A 19,880-nucleotide genomic window follows, 5' to 3' on the forward strand; every position below is an offset into this window, starting at 1 on the left:
AATAAAGTAATAAAGTTTGTAAGACTGTCGGTTTCCATAGACAATAAATCATCTGGGGACACACCCATAGAGAAGCTTTCTGTGAAGGCATACATTCTCCATGTATCCTTGAGCAATTCCTACACCGGAAAAAAATCGATCCTCTTCTAAGATGCAAGGTAAGAAGTCAGCACAAGTACAACTATCTCTATAATGAAAGCACTCTTTCAGAGATTTTCAAATACGTCAATGAAAAGATTCGTCAAGGCTTAGGGCAAAGGTCACAAGATCACACCAATTTTCAACCATGTTCACATGTTCACATTAAAAAACATCTGGTAATTCTTTGTTTTTACATTCATCAGGTGCCAATCAGCCCAAAAAGCAAAGAGAATTAAAAAAACACATGCCATGATAGAGTTCAGGTCTTAGGAGGTTAAACCCAAAACCTACATTCAGCCAAACAGATCGGGAGTTCTTTCTAATTTACCGCAAGCGTAAATTAAATTAAGAGAAAGAACTCATTATTCAACCATTTTCTTCACTGCTTATACATTTGAGGGTAGCATATCCCAGCTGCCATGGGACAAGAAACAGGAAACACCCTGGATGGGTCTGCAGTCTATAACATGGAAAATACAAAGAGATGGACAACCATTTATGCTCACACTGACACCTAGGGCTGAACGATATATCGCATTTGCGATAATATCGCGACATGATCAAGTGCAATTTTCTAACCGCAAAGGCTGCGATTATACTCTGGACATGTCCAAATTCATGGGCTGCATCCTCCTGAGGCCGCATTTGTAGACCGATTACGTCACAGCGACGCGCCGAAGGCTGTCCAAATTACTACCATATCCCAGAATTCATAGCGCGGCCCAGCCAAACTCCAGTTTCCAGCAATGGCGGCCGCTACTAAGTTTTAAAATTACTCTTACTAATCTTTCTGGGTCACAAAATAAACTTTTAAAATATTTTCAGGCGAGAAAGTAGTTGTGTAAACATCGAATATCTGCTCGGTTTATCAAGATATCCCATATTTGCAAAAGTGCTTCGACGTTTTCAGAGGCGTCTGCTACCCACCAGCTCGACAGCTAGCCGGGAGCTCGAGGGTTACTGATGCGGCCGAGAACGGCACAACTCCCGGCACATCATTTTCAGATCACCGCGGAGTTTCGCTGCTCGGGTTAAACGTAATATATAAGTCACTTAGACAACCTAAAAATGTTATTGTTGGGCTTTTTTCAGTGTTTTGTTTGTTCGTGAGTAAATCGGTTTGGCTGAGATTAAAGTTATTAGATTAGATAAAATAAAACTTTATTAATCCCCCGGGTGGGTTCCTCCTTGGTTTTCACACAGCTGACTAAACGTCAAACAGAAAACTTATTAAACAGAAGTATGAGACAGTCGAGAATTTACACCAGTGTCTGGTTATATTTTAGATAGCAAGAAGCAGACGGCCGAGTTTATTAAACTCCACCGAGACAGCGGTGACGCTAATCAGAAGGCTAGACCGTCCAATTTCACGCCTTTAAACTTTAAAGGCGTGTTTGTGTGTGTGTTTATACAATTGCTATTATGTTTGCACTTTATGTGTAATGTTACTGACTGCAGAGATCAGTAAGATGTGTGTATTTTTTATTTATTAGTTTTATTTATTTAATATTATTTTTTAATTGAATGACTGTCTAGTAGTTCACAGATGTCGAAAAACTGAGTGTGGTAAAGCCACTGATTTTTTTTATGTATATTTCTGCAATCTGCACATTGTACTGACTTTCATTTTAATGTTTACACCAGGGTTCCTTGTCAGCACTTTATGCTCAGATGTTTGTAAGCTAAAAATAAACTATTGTGTATGTTCAAATATACTGTTGTGATTGAAGAAGTTAAATAAAAATGTCAGTCATCAATTCATGCATCACCTCATGTCATCATAACAGAGGTCTGTCTTCCAGGAAAGAACAGTTTAAAATTAATGTAATATAGTATTGGCCATACTATATGATGTATTGCTTGTCTTTGTTTAATAATACAGAAGACAAAGACCTTAAAAAAATAATCGCATCGCAATCGCAATATTGGGGCAAAAAAATCGCAATTAGATTATTTTCCATAATCGTTCAACCCTACTGACACCTACGTTCAACATCACAACATGCAAACTCCACACAGAGAGGCCCGCGTTAGCCAGCAGGTTTGAAACAGGAACATTCTTTCTTTGACTGCATAGCCACACTGCAGATCACTGTTCTGATTCAAAATCACACACAAAATCTACCCTCGGCTGCTGGGCGAGCAGCAGAGAGTGGGATAACGTGTAGGTGGGAAAGTTGTAGTTGCATATGAAACATAGCAGGTATACTGCCCCTGGAGCAGCTAACATCATCTATGAGCCAGCAGAAGTGTCAACTTTGTCCTGCTCAAGACAATGTGAACACACACACACACACACACACACACACACACACACACACACACACACACACACACACACACACACACACACACACACACACACACACGGCTTTGTTTCCATCTATGTGATGTATAAACAAAATTATGTCCATATCACAAGCATTCATTTCAAAAATCCCCACTGACCCCTCCACTTTGCTCTGCCCACACAAACAGAGTAATGTAATCAGCGTCAGCGCACTCACAGCAGAAGTTTAAGTGAAATTGTTTTTTTTTTAAAAAGCTCTTTGTCTAAAAGACTTTTGTCGTTACGTCTTTCATGCTTTTATCCTGGAGGTCAACAGTCTTTTTTGTCAACTGTAGTCTCTTTCAGTATCAGACTGTGTGGTGTCAATACACTCTATTCACTACTCGGTTACAGCCATCTATAGCCATCTGGGCCATTATCATAAAACTGTGTCCTAGATCGCAAACTGTCTGTGCAACAGTAAAAAAACCCTCCAAACACTGGAAATGTACTACATAGAGCAGAGAGTAGTACTATGTAGTAGTATGCTCTGTTTACCCAATGTTTCAAGCAGTTATTGGTCTAATACGGCAGATACATCATTAGATATTTGTGATTTAAGGACCTGGTCCTTCACATTTAAAGGTAGTAATCAGAGCTGAGCATCACATACTTCGTGATACTGGCTTATAGAGTGGCTGTAGCACGAGAAGTAGGCATACCAAAACTCTTAACTGAAAAAAAGAACAAAACCGTTTCAGTACATTCATGTCTAGTAGCGAGTTCAATGAACTGCTGTCTAAAACCTTCAAAAATATATTTCCTATTCTATAAGCCTCATAGCACTGACTTTTTCCTGATAGAGGGAACTCGTTGTTCTACTGTCTGACAATCAGGTCTTTGACAGCGAGGCACAATAACAACCATTGTAGGCAGCGTTACACACTGCCTATAGGATGAGAGGCAGATAGCAATACATCGGCCATTACAGTTCAGTTTGTATACTTATACACAGAAGTCAGTCTTTTTAATGATTATATATGCATCTTCTCACCAATCACCTGTTGGACAAAAAACTTGCACTTGCATGTGCAAAAAAACCCCCCAAAAGAACAAAAATTTAAATGCACACACAAAACCCTACACACAGTTAGGACAGTACATTGAGCTACAAACAAGCCAAGAACTCCAGCACGTACACACACGGTCCATATTTATGGGAAACTCCATGCAGGTCCGGCTCAAATATTGTCCTCTGACATAATGAGTATGAAAAAATTTGCTTCGTTTCTACTACTAACAGTCCACTGACTGTCTCCAGTAGAGCTGGGCGATAGAACGATAACGATATGTATCGCGATATAACTTTTACTCGATAGAGAAATTAAGCTATCGCGATAGACCTCGCCGCTCTTGTCCTCTTTTAAAAAAAAAAAAAAAAAAAAAAAAAAAAAAAGGTCAGCCAATCCAAATTAAGTAGCGCAGAGCCGAACCAATCACAGCCGCAGCGTCACGTCGCGTGACTTGTTACGTACAGCACAAGTGCCAAGCCGCACGTGTGTTTGTTTGGGAAGCAGCCAGCGGGTAATGGAGCCAGCGCGTAATGGAGGAAATGAGTGTGCCGACTAGAAAAATCAACCGAGCGTGACCGAAGAGAAAACAGATGATGGTTCCAATGCCGGAGAGATTGTCGAACGGAAGAGCCATAGAAGTTCCGTAGTGTGAAGGTATTTCGGCTATTTCAAGTCTGACAAAAATAGAGTAGCGTGCACTGTAAATTGTGCCGAAAGCAAGTCTGGAAATACAATAAACTGGTGCATGCGTCACACTGTGCGCCACGTTATTGTTTCGGTGAAATGAATTTCTACAATACTGTTACTGTTAATTCTACTCTCTGCAGTGTTTAAATGCTTACATATACACACAGTTACTGTCCCTCCACACATACGACTCGGTTCTGCTTCTATGCCCCAGCTTTGTTTACTTTTTCCCACCGAGGCTTCTAGACTTCTGATTGGCCAACATTTCTGCACGGTTAGGAATCTAGCGCCACCTGCTGCTTTGGCATGTTCATAGCAGCGTTTTCCTTCATTTCTGCCTTTATGTGTGGACGGGATTATTTTTCAAAACGAAAACGGAAAATCTCCGTTTTCAAAAATACCCGTGTACGTGTGGACGTAGCCTCAGTCTCTGACTGGAAGCGCTAACTCGTCATTCGGCTTTTGTCAGACTAAAGTAACTGTTAAAACTGTTTGAAAAGCTCAGCTATACAACAAGGAGAGATTGAGAATTTCCTTTTAGTTCTCAGTTTATTTGATATTGACAAAAGTTAGTCAGTTTTGTCTGTTCTTCTGTAAAACAAACTAAGATTTATTTTTAGAATTAATACTTTATTTCTAAGTGGAATTGACAATTTAGTCTGTTTTGTTTGTTCTATTTTGAAACTTAAACGCTTTAGCGGCTGCCTTTTGTGTAGTTTGCAATATTTGCCTTTATTTATCTGAAAAAGTCTCATGTTCCTTAAGTACATCTACCCTGTTGAACTTATTATGGGAAATAAATATTTAAAAACAAGCTGCTGATTATTTCACATTTTACTTGTGAGCAACGGCACATTTAAATCTTACAAATATAGTTATTTGGCTTATATCGTGATAGATATCGTTATCGCCTGAAATGAAAAAAACATATCGTGATATGAAAAAATCTCATATCGCCCAGCTCTAGTCTCCAGTATCACTGATTACATGCAAAGTATGTTTTTTTACCTGCCCAGCAATACTTTACTTTCAGCAACTTTTAACATGTCTCCAATCACAGTAGTTGTCTCATAATAAGAAGGTCCTGGATTCCAGTCCACCAGCCAGCTACAGCCTGTCTGTGCAGGGTGCGTGTTCCTTCCTGTATATTTGCTGAATGGTTGTCAGTCTGTGTCACCCCTATGACAGACTGGTGACCTGTGCAGGGTGTTTTCCACCTCCTCTCATGTGACAGCTGCGATGGGCCTCAGACCCACCGTGTTCCTGAACTGTAGAGGTGGAAGAAAAAAAAATGTCCTCTTCATTGTAACATCATTTAAAAAACTACACTGTCTGCTTTGTAAAAAGTGCACCCAAACAGACTTGATGACACCCGTTTAGTTTTACCAGTTATATTTTTCAAGGATATCACGTCTTTAAAGTAGCCAGCTGTACTGACTGTGGTTCCTCCTGATCTTACCTTCAGCAATTACTAAAAATGAATGGGAAAGAAATTCTAAATAATGTGATGGTTCTGTGGCATGCCTCCGTCTCCCTGCTGGACATGCTTGAAGATAATAAGAAAAGATATCACTTTGATTTCCAGCATTGCACAGTCCTTATAATCACTGTGTGCAACGACAGCTGACTGGAGGGGGTGCTAGTGGGACTTACAGTGTGAATGTATCTGCTACCCTGTTGTTACTGACTACTTGCTAGTCATTATCATAGAAGCCTGTGCATTAATATTGAAGATTGAATACCGTAATTGTCGGGCTATAAGCCGCTACTTTTTGCACAAGCTTTGAACCCTGCGGCTTTTAGTCAGGTGCGGCTTTTCTATGGATTGTCCATGAGCGGATTTGTTTTGTTTGTTCCGCTGTTGTACGGCACTACGTTGCCTGGCGGAAGGATCGGAGTTCAAGAGTGGTATGTTAGTCACATGTCCATCCGCCAGGCAACGTAGTGCCGTACGAAGTAGCGCGAAAAACAAACTTCAAAGTAGCACTACGCGTTCAGCTGGAGGCAAAAAGCAAGTTATGCCCAACTCCACCACTGGATTCTGACAGCGTGGGAAAGTGTGAAAACATCCACGATCACCAACGGATTTCGAAGGGCTGGACTGCTGCCTGATGGAGAGGAGGCTCTTCAGAAGGTGTTCGACTCTGACACTGAGGATTTCTTTGGTTTTGAAAGTGACAACGAAAGAAAGGAGCTGAGAGTGGATGATGAAGCCACCCTGAGCCTGTTCGTTTCCGACACTGGAGGAGAGGACTTTGGTGGTTTTAGTGCGCAGGAAGAAGAGAAAGATGGTGGTGAATGACTGACTTTTCTTCTTGTTAAAGCCGTGTCACTGCACCTGAGCCTAAAAGGTAGTCTGAATCTATTTTTCTGGTGTGCTGTAGGTTATTGTTATGTACTACATTTGTTACTCATTTATGAAGCACAGTACATGTTTTGTACTTGTAATTACCACTACTTGTACACATACCCTAAAAGGTTATGCAAATATGTACCCATAACTTGTTTTTCAAAATATTAATAAAAGTGGTGTGTCTCCAAACAGCCATCTCTTTCCTGACAATTCGATTTGTGCATATTCTCTTACATATGATAAGTCAACATTGAAACACCTGCGGCTTTTAGTCAGGTGCGGCTAATGTATGTACAAAACAGGATTTTCCCCTGCTTTTAGCTTGTGCGGCTAATATTCAGGTGCGCTCTGTAGTCCGGGAAATACGGTATTTGCATGTCAAAAATGCTTCTGAAAACATTTCAAAGCACTGAAATTATCCCATGCTGTTTAATATTTTGGTGGTGAATAATAGATGTCTCAAAACGGCATTTAAATACCTAAACCACAGTTTATCGAATCACTCAGTCAGCGGAAGCCTTCTTTGTCATTCATACAATAAACAAAACTTTTTTCCGAGTTCTTCCACGTCTAACCTGTTTCTGCTGACAAACACAACGATGATTCATTCTTGTACTGTAACATAAAACTTGCATCAGCCAAGGCAGGAAGAGACAACTCCAGGCACCCTCCTTCCACAAGTTCTACATACTAATTTTTTCTTCTTTTCCTAAACGTTTGTTTCCTCTGGAAAGGTTTTTGAGGTCTTTTGAAACATCTCTTTTAGTCATCTTGGCTCGAGTTGTGCTAAAAGGTGTGCGTGTATGAATTTGTTCAGAAGAGGAAAACCTGCCAGGTTTACACTGCAAGAAATTAAAAGGAGCTTAATACTGAACATGAATGTAAAGAGTAATCCGTTTATCTCAGATACCTTGTTTTAATAACCCGCTGGGACCAGGAATTCTTACTAAAACGAATCTCCCAGGCCTTACCTAACCCTAACCCAGGACTGGAAGTATAACTCTAGCAAATAAACAGATCCATTTACATTTACATACATTACAGAGGAAAAGAAAGACGACAGACAAGTCCCAAAAAGCTCTCCCAGGGCTGTGCAGTCTTTTTATAGGCCATCAGAAGTAAAGTAGGCTAATTAGCATTCTGCCCCAGTATGCAGTAGCAGAGTACTCGTCTGTTTTCTGCACTTTCTACTGCATACTGCTAGGATGGCATAAATCTGTAAGACGTCACAGAAGCAAACACCTAGAGCTGGGCGATATGAGATTTTTTCATATCACGATATGTTTTTTTCATTTCAGGCGATAACGATATCTATCACGATATAAGCCAAATAACTATATTTGTAAGATTTAAATGTGCCGTTGCTCACAAGTAAAATGTGAAATAATCAGCAGCTTGTTTTTATTTAAATATTTATTTCCCATAATAAGTTCAACAGGGTAGATGTACTTAAGGAACATGAGACTTTTTCAGATAAATAAAGGCAAATATTGCAAACTACACAAAAGGCAGCCGCTAAAGCGTTTAAGTTTCAAAATAGAACAAACGAAACAGACTAAATTGTCAATTCCACTTAGAAACAAAATATTAATTCTAAAAATAAATCTTAGTTTGTTTTACAGAAGAACAGACAAAACTGACTAACTTTTGTCAATATCAAATAAACTGAGAACTAAAAGGAAATTCTCAATCTCTCCTTGTTGTATAGCTGAGCTTTTCAAACAGTTTTAACAGTTACTTTAGTCTGACAAAAGCCGAATGACGAATTAGCGCTTCCAGTCAGAGACTGAGGCTACGTCCACACGTACACGGGTATTTTTGAAAACGGAGATTTTCCATTTTCGTTTTAAAAAATAATCCCATCCACACATAAAGGCAGAAATGAAGGAAAATGCTGCTATGAACATGCCAAAGCAGCAGGTGGCGCTAGATTCCTAACCGTGCCTAAATGTTGGCCAATCAGAAGTCTAGAAGCCTCGGTGGGAAAAAGTAAACAAAGCTGGGGCATAGAAGCAGAACCGAGTCGTATGTGTGGACGGACAGTAACTGTGTGTATTTGTAAGCATTTAAACACTGCAGAGAGTAGAATTAACAGTAACAGTATTGTAGAAATTCATTTCACCGAAACAATAACGTGGCGCAGTGTGACGCATGCACCAGTTTATTGTATTTCCAGACTTGCTTTCGGCACAATTTACAGTGCATGCTACTCTGTTTTTTGTCAGACTTGAAATAGCCGAAATACCTTCACCCTACGGAACTTCTATGGCTCTTCCGTTCGACAATCTCTCCGGCATTGGAACCATCATCTGTTTTCTCTTCGGTCACGCTCGGTTGATTTTTCTAGTCGGCACACTCATTTCCTCCATTATGCGCTGGCTCCATTACCCGCTGGCTGCTTCCCAAACAAACACACGTGCGGCTTGGCACTTGTGCTGTACGTAACAAGTCACGCGACGTGACGCTGCGGCTGTGATTGGTTCGGCTCTGCGCTACTTAATTTGGATTGGCTGACCTTTTTTTTTTTTTTTTTTTGAGGACAAGAGCGGCGAGGTCTATCGGGATAGCTTAATTTCTCTATCGAGTAAAAGTTATATCGCGATACATATCGTTATCGTTCTATCGCCCAGCTCTACAAACACCACATGAAAACGACCATCTCACCTGACTCTGTGTGCCTCTTGGCTTTAGAGCTGATGCTAACATTTGACTGATGACTTTTAAAGCATCAGGCTGCCTCGCTGACCTCTTGCCCTTACAGCAGCCTAATTAGCAGCGTAGCCTGGCTGCTCTTTATTCTGTATCGTTCAGAAAATAAGAGTTACCTGGATTATGGATGGATTTTTACCATTTACCATTCCAGCTGCTACATAGCATACCAGCTTTCTGTACTCTCGGTGCGCTATGACAGTGACACTGAATTGGATAGGTGGTTAAAAAAACTGGACATTGCTGTGAATCTGACTAACATCACTGATACCAAAAGTGTATCTGCCCTTTCTACGTCAGCTCCTATTTTTGTTGGGGCAAATCAGACATGAAGTACAGACATGATCAGTACAGAAAAATGACCCAGTTTAACCTCTGGGTGGTCTTGGGTCGATTTGTGCCATTTTTCATTGTTCGTATACACGCCATTTGCACTGTGTTGAACGGAATATAGCCAACTTTTCCAAAAAAAAGTCTGGTTACATATATTTCAAAATTCCAGTCTGACTCCCTTAAATTAGCTTCAGTGGCTGAGCTACAGATAAACTTACACTATTGGTCCTAGTGGTCGATTTGTGCCCCATTGAAACCCATTATAAACGCTATTTCCCATTCCACGGTCATTACAACCAAATAATGGGCCATCTTCCGAATGTTGGTGGTACTCGGGAGTCCGGGCCTTGGAATTGTATCTTTTGGGAAATATTTGATTTCTTTGTTTTTTGGGGCTAAAAAAACAGTGCGGCCATGTGACGAAACCGGGATATAAAGGGTTAAAATCCGCGAAATGTAATTAAAACTTGATATGAATATTTCAAGGAGAAGTAGGTCTAAAAGATTGGCTAATTTAAAGTGGAAAAAAATATTAATATATAGATATTTTATGGCACTTTTCATGGCGTGGTCGATTTGTGGCTCTAAGCCCAATAGTGTATGCATTTTTCTAGGACCCCCCAGAGGTTAAAAAAAAAAAGGTAAAAATATATATATATATATATATATTTTTTTTTTTTTTAGCCATCAATTTTAACTGGTGGGTAAAAATGGGAAAATAACCCTAACTGCAAATAACCAAGTTGCAGTTAGGGTGAGTGAAACTTGGCTGGACTCTCTCTCTCTCACACACACACACACACACACACACACACACACACACACACACACACACACACACACACACACACACACACACACACACACACACACACACACACACACAACCAGATTTATGAGTTCAATCAGTCTAGCTCCTATTCTGTGAATTGGTTGTGAACCACAAGCCAAGCAATTTAGTCTTCACAAATGCCATCCCACACCATGGACCAGTGCGTAGAGGTAGAAGGGAAGAACAGATTAAGATCCTTTGGCAGAAAGGTGGGGTGGCATGGTGCTAAAGTGGTTTGCACTGTGGTCTCACAGCCAGAAGGTTCAGATTTTGAACCCACGGGCCAGCTTAGGTCATTCTGTGTGGGTTCTCCCAAGGAACTCTAGCTTCCTCCCACAGTGCAAAGACATGGGTTAACTGGTAATTCTAAATTGTCCAAAGGTGTGAATCTGAGCATAAACAGTTGTCTCTCTTGTGGTAGACTGGCGGCATTTCTGGGGTGTACCCTGCCTGTCCCCTTCACAGCTCTGTGACTGACAACATCAATGAAATGAAGACATCGTCCACACTAACTCTGAGTGTGGATGTAAGACAGACAGTTTCCCAAGTGCATAAAATAAAGCATCAGTGAGCAGCACATAAATACCAGTCATTTTACATTTTCACTTTCATTAGCGTTTAGTTGTACAACACCTACTATATTAATAAAGTTTAACCTATTTGAAGCCAGAAAGGAAAGTTGGCAACGCTTCTGTCTGTGCAAGTTAACAGAGTATCATTACTCTATCGTTAAGACACGGGAAAATGTGATGGATTATAATTGTTATTCCAGCAGAGGTCTACAAAACCAGTCTAAAAATTTGAATGATCCTTATTATAGCAAAGGTAAAACATAGGAGAATTCCTGCTTAGTAACCTTAAAATTATCACTGCTGACCTGACTACAGCTGCCCTGCAGAGCTGCAGTTTCACACTTAATTCTGGTTCGGTGGACTTGCACCTATTCCAAGTGTCTTTTCCAGCATTAACTGTGTTTAAGATTTTTTATTTCAACACAACATTTTTCATTCTTTCAAGTGCAGCCACGGTGGTGTTTCAAAAACAGCATCAAACATAACACCGAGAGTACATGCAAATCTGATATAAGGTCCATAAGAACAAATAGAGGTGTTCTGTTTTAGGATCTTATGTTTTCAGGCTTGTAGAACAAAACAGTGGCAAAAAATATTGAGAAAAAAAAGATGTGATTTCCCACATGGTTGTCTCTAATTTGGAAGATAAGCTATTCTGGAGCAGTGGTGCGCCACAGTAAGAAGTGACGGTCCCTTTATAATACTAAAAACTCGGGTATAAGCCTTAAACTATCTGGATAATTCCAAATCCAGCTTCATAAAGCAGAACAATTGGTCACATTGACCAAATATAACAAGTTCTTTCTTCAGTCCAAGCGAAGGTTTAAATTTGCAGAATTCACTGAAAGTGCTCAAGAGATCCCGTGTTTATAAGAATGGGACGAATGGACAGACAGCCTGAAGAGTTTGTGCTAGACAAAATAAACTTGCACACTCCTATTCTTGCTTTTCACAGATCACAGTTATTTTTTTAAGACAACTTAAGATTTCAAAGATAGATGAACATCTAAATTACCATCTTATGAAAAGGCTTTCCACATAGAATAAATCAGAAATAAAACTGCAGTATCTCCCGTCACGTAAAGCCCTGTCCCCAACTGTCACACATCACATTTCATCATGACACTTGCACTTTTCATAGCAAACATCTCAACAGAGGATGTTAAGATCTGGCGAAAGGTGGGATTTAAGATGGTGTGTGTGCGTGTGTGTTTGTAGTTAGATAGGGAAAAGGACCTTTTCTCTCTCTAAGTAGCCAATCAGTCACTCTCCACACCTACAGTTTGCGCACTACATAAGCAGAGAAAGTCCTCCTCAATGATAGAAATTCAAGAATTCAAGGAATCGTGGTGCAGTGGTTAGCACTGTCTAACAGATGCATGGATGGATTTCTAACCAGAGGAAAGACCAGCTGATTACTTCACAACTGTTCTGAATTGGGACATACTGCATTTGGTCTGTAAACAGAACTCTCACATTTGGAGAACAGCAATACTGAGTGACTACCTGCTCCTAAGGCTCAACAGCAACCTTAGAGGGATTCAAGAATCCAGGACATGCAATCGGTGTGTTACCCATCAAGTTCAGGTCTTGTGGATACTTGGGGTGTATACCTAAGAAGCCTGACCTGTTTGCCAGCTTTGCCCTACAGAGTGGACTCAGTAAGTGCAGAGCAAAACTGAGGAGGTCTGCTACTGTCTGGAACCTCACATAAAAAAATGGCAGAAATCAGAGAAGACTGGTTAAAATGCTGTATCACACAGTGTATTCTGATGATGTAGGCGCTGTCCCTTGACTCTTGTCATCACAGTAGCACCATCTGTTCTGAAAACCCATCACAACTCAGACTGTAAAGACACTGATGGCGCAGACATTGTGTGTCACTTCTGCCTTCGCCATTGACGACAAAAACTGACTCAACCCTTGTCTTTCTGACACAATCTAACATAAACCAATGTCCCTCTTTTAATGACCTGTAGGTGGAGTTATTTGATATGATGAAGAGAAAATTGGTGGTTTTCATATCTTCTCCACTTCTACAATGTGTGCATAGACTCTTTGGCCCGTTTTTCATTTATATCAGGCCAACAGGAAGTCAACTTCATTCAACTTCAATCAACTTCATTCAAACTGCAAAAATCTAATTATCTAATAAATTATTCATGTTATCCAACATAGTCTGAATTTTAACAGACAAGTTAGAAAATGTTCTCAATAAAAGAAATGCACACATTAATACTGGATGTTGAATTTTAACTTTTGAACCAAATTATGAGTGGAAAATGATGGCACTGTTGGGGTATTGCATTTCCCACAATAGTGAAACACATGCTTAGCAACAGATTGCACATGGTGACAGTACCATTGAGTTTAGAAGTCCTCTCAAAGTGTGCTCGACTTCTACATACCTGAACAGTAAAGTCATTTTCATGTGAAAAGGAAAGGCTCCAGTTTCACACAGCACAAAGACACTTTCTGCATTCATGGTTACAAACGTTCTGCAACTTCATCGTTTTATTTATGATAACCAATCTATATCTTGGGGTCTTGGTCACAAGAAGAGTCGTGACTTCATGTCCAACATCCACAGTGATCTGGACACTGCACTGGTCCACTGTATTAAAGACAGAGCTGAGTGATACCTACTTTTCCACCCTCACCTATAATACAAGTGTAAGAAATGAATCTGCGTCAAAGGTTTTCTGAGCTTACCCTTAAAGAGGATGAGGAGCTCAGTCAATTGGAAGGGGCTAAGAGTAGGATCCCTGCTCTTCCACATTAAAAAAAGAGGCCAAACGGGTGTTTTACTCGTTTGGCCAGGACACTCTGGATGCCTCCCGGTTCAGGTGTTTTGAGAATGTCCATAGGCAGACTTGGGACACAATAGAGATATTTTGTCTCCTGGATTGCTTTGGAATGCCTCACTGTCCTCCTAAAAGAGCAGGTGGAGGTGGCCGACGGAGAGAGTCCTGCTTAGAGTGCTGCCCCTGGGAACTAGACCCGGATAAGCAGAACAAGACAGACGGCTGGATGGACAGACTTTTTGTCAGAGGGTTTTCTTTGGATTACTCATTGTAAATACTATCACATAGTTGCTTTTTTACATTAGCCTAATGGTAGCTCACATGAGACTGGTAAAAGCTACTACACAGAGACCACATGCTAGGGGGCTAGACAGAGCATCAGAGTTATAGGCTGTGTAGTGGTGGGTCTTCACAGAATACTGCCGGCAAAAAATGCTTTGTGTGTGCATTTGTCTGGCACAGCTAGAGGACAGAACAGGGTAATGGACTCAACGTTGTTTTCATCTTTACTATTTTGGGAACAACATTTACCCAAGAGTGTGGCAAGTAGCATTCTGAGATTTACTCATCAACAGAAAGTCTACCCGTGCTTGGTGCTGCTCAGGTTTTATGTCACACATTGCTGAATTTGTTCTTTTGAAGCAGAATGATTCATTAAATTCGTTTCAGGTTTTATGAAGGCAGCTAACTCAAAAAAAGCCTAGCTATGTTGAGTAATCTTACTAATGTCTCTGGAGAGAGATAAACACACACTGGGGAGTTTATTTCCCACTTTCAGATATAAAGAGACAGAATTTAGACTATACCAGCAGGTGAGCCTTGTTCACGTAAGACAGATCATTTGGTTTACTAGAATTAGTAAAAAAAAAACAAAAAACACAACAACAACAAAAAAATAGCTATTGCAGCTGAACAGCTAAAACAGTGCGCTATTAAATCACAACATTTGACTGGCATTTGACATGACTCTCCTCCAGTCTGCCCTTCTAGTCTCAATGAGCACTGAAAGCAATAATTAGGCTGTTTAAAGTGCTTTTCATTAAGCATTTATTTGAACAGGCACACTAAATGTGACAATGTGAACTGCTAATTAACACAATGTCCTGAATCTTTGAAGGTGTAAATGAGGATGCATTCACTTACTTAAAAATGCAACTGCACATAAACAAAATATTAATATCTATACAAACGATACTATATAATACACTATTTCTATATTACTATATTGTATTTTTTAAACTCTTGCCACCTCCATACATCAACATTTTGACTTTCATTTGTCAAAAAACAACATAGTGACAACAAAGTTATTAATTAAGACTGACACATAGACATATAGATCTAGATTAACAGACTTATTGCATTGCATTTAAGATGAACCTGCTCTATGTTGCATTAATGCTACAGGTATTATCTACGATAGATCGGATTTTCAATGTTTCCAGTGGTCTGGGTTTTAAATAAATAAATAAATTATAGTGCTTGAATATGATTATTTTACATATTTGTAGTTGGAATCTTTTCTTCTCCTTGCTTCTGTGCAATAACTGCACATGTATAATCTAATCTAAGTGCTGATGGGGCGGGGCTATTCATTTTCTCAAGTTTATTAATAACTTACATAATAAATTGAATGAGAAGAAATGAATTAAAAACATATAAATCATTATAATAATTGTAATAACTGATTAAAACTACTTAGGAGACTTAAAATAATAACATTAAAAACATGCCTAATGACATACGCAATCATAAGTGTTCCAAAGAAACCTGCACTGTGCAGATGTGATGCGCTAATGTGTTCTAAATAACAAGATTTCTCCACATCTAAGACAGCGAGACTTCTGTATTACTCAGAGAAATGTGTGATATTGATTATTGAGCAATGCATTTCTTAAGGAAACACACTTATCATCATTATGCTGTCAGTTCACATCACTGCTGCTCACCTGTCACTCTCATCCTATCTTTAAGTCTTCAGTAAACACAATAAACATTGTGTTGTTAGTATTTGTTTGGTTCTGATGAGTGATTTTTGTTTGCTGTTAGGTTTTATGAGATCTGGATGTTTTGCTAAAAAATTGGAAATGTTTAAATCTTATATTGTCTCATACTGACAATCTACTGTAAAGATAAATAAAGAAAAAAGATTATGTAATCCCTAAATATTTATTCTATTCTATCAAAATATAACAATAAATAACAGGACGTGACTAATGTTGATCATCATTGCATGTTTAAAAGAAATTAAGACATTAACAACAGAAGGATGTGATTCACTACAGGCACGCGCTGAAAACCTGTCACAAAGGGAGGTAATCCTTGGATACTTTACTTATGAATATGTACATATGTATATAGATTTAACTATATCGTACTGTGGTATCATAACTACCTAAAGCTTTATTGACCTCAAATGACACCATTGTATTGTTGGAGTGCACAGTGTGGAGTGAGCAGTGGATCAGGAAGTTGGTTGTGTAATCTAATAGAAAGGTTGTTTTTCTAAAGTGTTCCTGGGAAAGATACTAAATGACCCCATTCTCTGCTCTGGTTTGTAGTGTAAAGTGCTTTTAAAGAACTGAAGCTAAAAAACAAGGACTCTATAAAAGCCAATCCATTTAACACAGAGACTTTGGTCCAACCCTGACTCGAAATGTCGGCTCAGACTTTCACAACAAGAGTGCTGATCTGTTCATCTCACCTCTGTGTTAGTCCGTGTTTACCACACCAGCCATTAGCTAGCATCAGAGCTACACTGCGTGGAGGCAACAAGGAGGCAACCAAAAACTTTAGACAGCTTAGTTGACACGACCTGCAGGCCCGGTCAGCTTTTCTCTGTCTCATTATGTTCTGAGCAACACTTGTTAGGAAACTTTCAGTAATATAACATGTCCACAGCTCCATTGATATTATTGGTCTTCTGTATGCCTGCATTCACCAGAAGAAAAAGTCATGACTCTTACAATGAGCTGAAATTAAACCAGTGGGCAGAAATTAGGTGAATGAAGTAAATTTGTTAATTGTATTAATTTTCCATTGTTGTTTTGTCAATTCAGATTTTTAATATACACCAAATTTTTGTTTTGAATGTATCATCTGTACCACCTTTAGGTGTGCAGTCCCGCTGCAAATAGGCCAGGAAAATGTCACCGTGGATGTCAGGCAACACTCCAGATTAACACAACAGCAGTGTAACAAAGATTTCCTTTATACAAGCGGAAAACAAGTATCGCATTACTTCTTTAAAAGGACCACTGAGCACCGGTGTTAATAACCTGCGTCATTAACAATGGAAGCAGCACAATTCAAACTAAAGTAAGAGCATGTGCATTGCTGAGTACTCTCTGGCAAACAGCCACCGTACAGCACTGGCGCGTGCGCGCGCGTACTCACGCGCCCACGGTAAAGCCTCCAGGAATTGTTTTTAAATGAGAGCTTAAGGAATGCGATAAAGACCAGCAGCACAGCTCCATCAGGGCCATCTGACATCCGCCGCTACAACATCCAAATAATGCAGCTGGCACCCAACAACACACACATATATATGCATTACAACCAGTGTGTGTGTGTGTGTGTGTGTCCAGCCCAGAAACACACACAAACTGTCGCCCACCACAGAGCCAGGCTCAGGCCTCACAGAGCTCCGGCACACTGGCTCGTCACTGTCCTTTACTAGCAGGCAGAGACTAGTTAAAGGTACACTCAACGTTAGCCTCATCAGCCATAGGCTCTCAGTCCATTTATGAATTAGAAATGCTTATTACATATTTGCTAATTATAGTGTGTAGCTGTTTCAATCGGTGCCAGGCTAACAGCAGCTATGTGACTGGGTGTGTGCTGTAGTGAGACAGCTGTCAGTGTTATGCGTGCTCCGTCCTGCTCCACAGAAAACGGCAAATATGAAACATGGGAGACGAGCAGCGACGTGTTTGCTGACATACTCACAGGAACAGACATTTTGCTGGTGCTCCTGCTTTAGACCGCTCGGTGCTTCGTCGCTTGCTGCTGATTTATTTAGCACTACCAATTGTTCTTGCTAGCTCTCCAAGTGTCAGTCCTCCGTTATCCCGTCCATAGTTAGCTCCAAAGAAAAGGCAAAGGTCCGGCCGGACACGGCGGCTGTGGGCTTCTTCAGACCGGAGTGTTTTAGTGCGGGATGTAGCGGCAGCATGAAAGCCTGTGCTGCCGCCTGAGTGTCAGCAGAGCCGGCTTCCGCCTCGTCTCCTGCCGCTCCCTTCTCTGTCCCAGATTCCTTCAAGGATATCTTTAGAAAAGCTTCCGCTCGGCCACAGGGACCGGGACCGCGCACATTCGTCAGAACAGCGTGCTGTCGGGTCCGTGCCGTTATCCACCGGGAGGAGAGCCGTGCCTGTCCCGGTCTACCGCCGTCCTCCAGCACGGATCATCCAGCGCTGCCTTAAAGGGACCGGCCTACATTTACGATACATGCGTGCTACCCTCTGGGGTATGCTGGGGTGTGTTTCCAGAAATACAAGAAAAGACTACAGCGGTTCCGCGTCTTCGTGACCATTTACCACCGATAACCGATATAGACAACTGCTGTACCAGCCGTGCTGCTGGCCTTTGGCAGTATGAATGACATACAGCACCAACAGCACCGCACTGCTGGTACAGAGCCCGAAACATGCAGACAGCGGAGAACCCGCTGGCTAAGAAGAAGAAATGAAGTTGGAAAAATCATCCGTTATTGGGTAGCTTTCTCAGGAGATGGGTACTTTGTATCAAATTCAATTATAAGAAAACAGATGGAGTATTAATTAATGAAAACATTCATTTAACAAGATCACCATTATAGGTCCATGCATTTAAATCTCTCATGAAACACCAGACTCAAAAACAGCTGTGCTGATCTCTGCTTACTGAAACCCCAAGATGATCACCAAACCAAACCACAGCTATAGTACCTGCTTTGCTAGAATAAGAGAATACATTAGTGTACAAAAACTGGCATAGGACAATCAATAGACCTTTGAGTTTATTGTATTTATTTAAAGATGGATCAAATAAAACACACTTTGATGATCTTCACCTGATCAAATTTACACATTGCCTTTAGAATGTAGAAAATAAGAAATAAATGTGTGGATCATAGAAGTTTAAATCTTTTTTCTAAAAAAACAACAACAATAAAACCCCCATCATGCACTCATCCACTCCTGGGCTACAGTCTAGATTTGGAAACTATACCTCTGCATGCTTCATGTTACAAATATGGTGTTAATGCAGGAACTGAATTCATGTTCAGGAATTACACGATGGTTAGGACTGTTGTCTCACAGCAAGAACGTCTTGGGTTCGAATTCATCTGGCCGGGGCCTTGCTGTGCTGAGTTTGTATCTTCTCCCCATGTGTGCTCTCCAGGTACTCCAGCTTCCCCCCACAGTCCAAACACATGCGCTTAAGTTAACTGGTGATTCTAAAACTGAGTGTGAATAGCCGTCTGCCTCTCTGTGCTAGCCCTGTGACAGGCTGACAGGCTGGCAACCTGGCCACGGTGTGTCCCCCACCTGCCCTATGGCAGCTGGGATAAGCCACTTAACTGGATATGCAGAAGAGAAAAGATAAAATATATTTTTATTGCACATAATGCTTGTGCCAAAAGTTGCTGACTTAGACTATTTTATGATTTTCTTCTAATGAACGGTGGCTATGGGAGAAATGCCACTAGTCTTTGGGCTTACAGATAAAATTCAGAATCAAAGCCAAATTGGGAGCATGTCTATGAATGAAATAAAATGCTTTGTCTGCTGTGTTGTTTCAGTTGATTTCTATGGATGTTTAGTTTTTTTTTAACTTTCAAATTCAAGCAATCTTTAACTTTTGACTTCAGAATGTCATGTGACCAGCTATAGCTGTTTTTGTTCTTATACCCGAAAAAAAATCCAAACTCCTCAAAATCCTGTGCACTTCTATAAAGCTTGTATTATTGGTATACCTACATGTTGCCACCCACCTCTGCTTTCGTTAAGTACCAACATCAAGTTCAATAAGTTTCCATAGTTTGGATTTTTTGATTTTAGTTAATAGGTCAGTGAACCTCCTTTCGATGTGAAGGAGCAGTGAAAGGAGGTGACTGACCAGCC

The 19,880-nt window shown here is 40.4% G+C and overlaps 1 protein-coding gene across 1 annotated transcript in view; it reads right to left on the bottom strand.

Annotated features, from left to right (window-relative positions):
• Window positions 1-18,356, bottom strand: part of bcar1 (BCAR1 scaffold protein, Cas family member) — a 51,026-nt gene extending 32,670 nt beyond the window's left edge. Inside the window, exon 1 of the mRNA XM_085413105.1 lies at window positions 17,722-18,356. Coding sequence (XP_085269231.1) covers window positions 17,722-17,733 — 12 coding nt within the window. The 5' untranslated portion in view covers window positions 17,734-18,356. The remainder of the gene's footprint in view (window positions 1-17,721) is intronic.
• Window positions 18,357-19,880: the final 1,524 nt, after the last annotated feature.

Source organism: Rhamphochromis longiceps, linkage group LG7, assembly GCF_057381845.1.
Source record: "Rhamphochromis longiceps isolate RC_006_pf linkage group LG7, R_longiceps_female_GT1.1, whole genome shotgun sequence".
Classification (NCBI taxonomy): Eukaryota; Metazoa; Chordata; class Actinopteri; order Cichliformes; family Cichlidae; genus Rhamphochromis; species Rhamphochromis longiceps.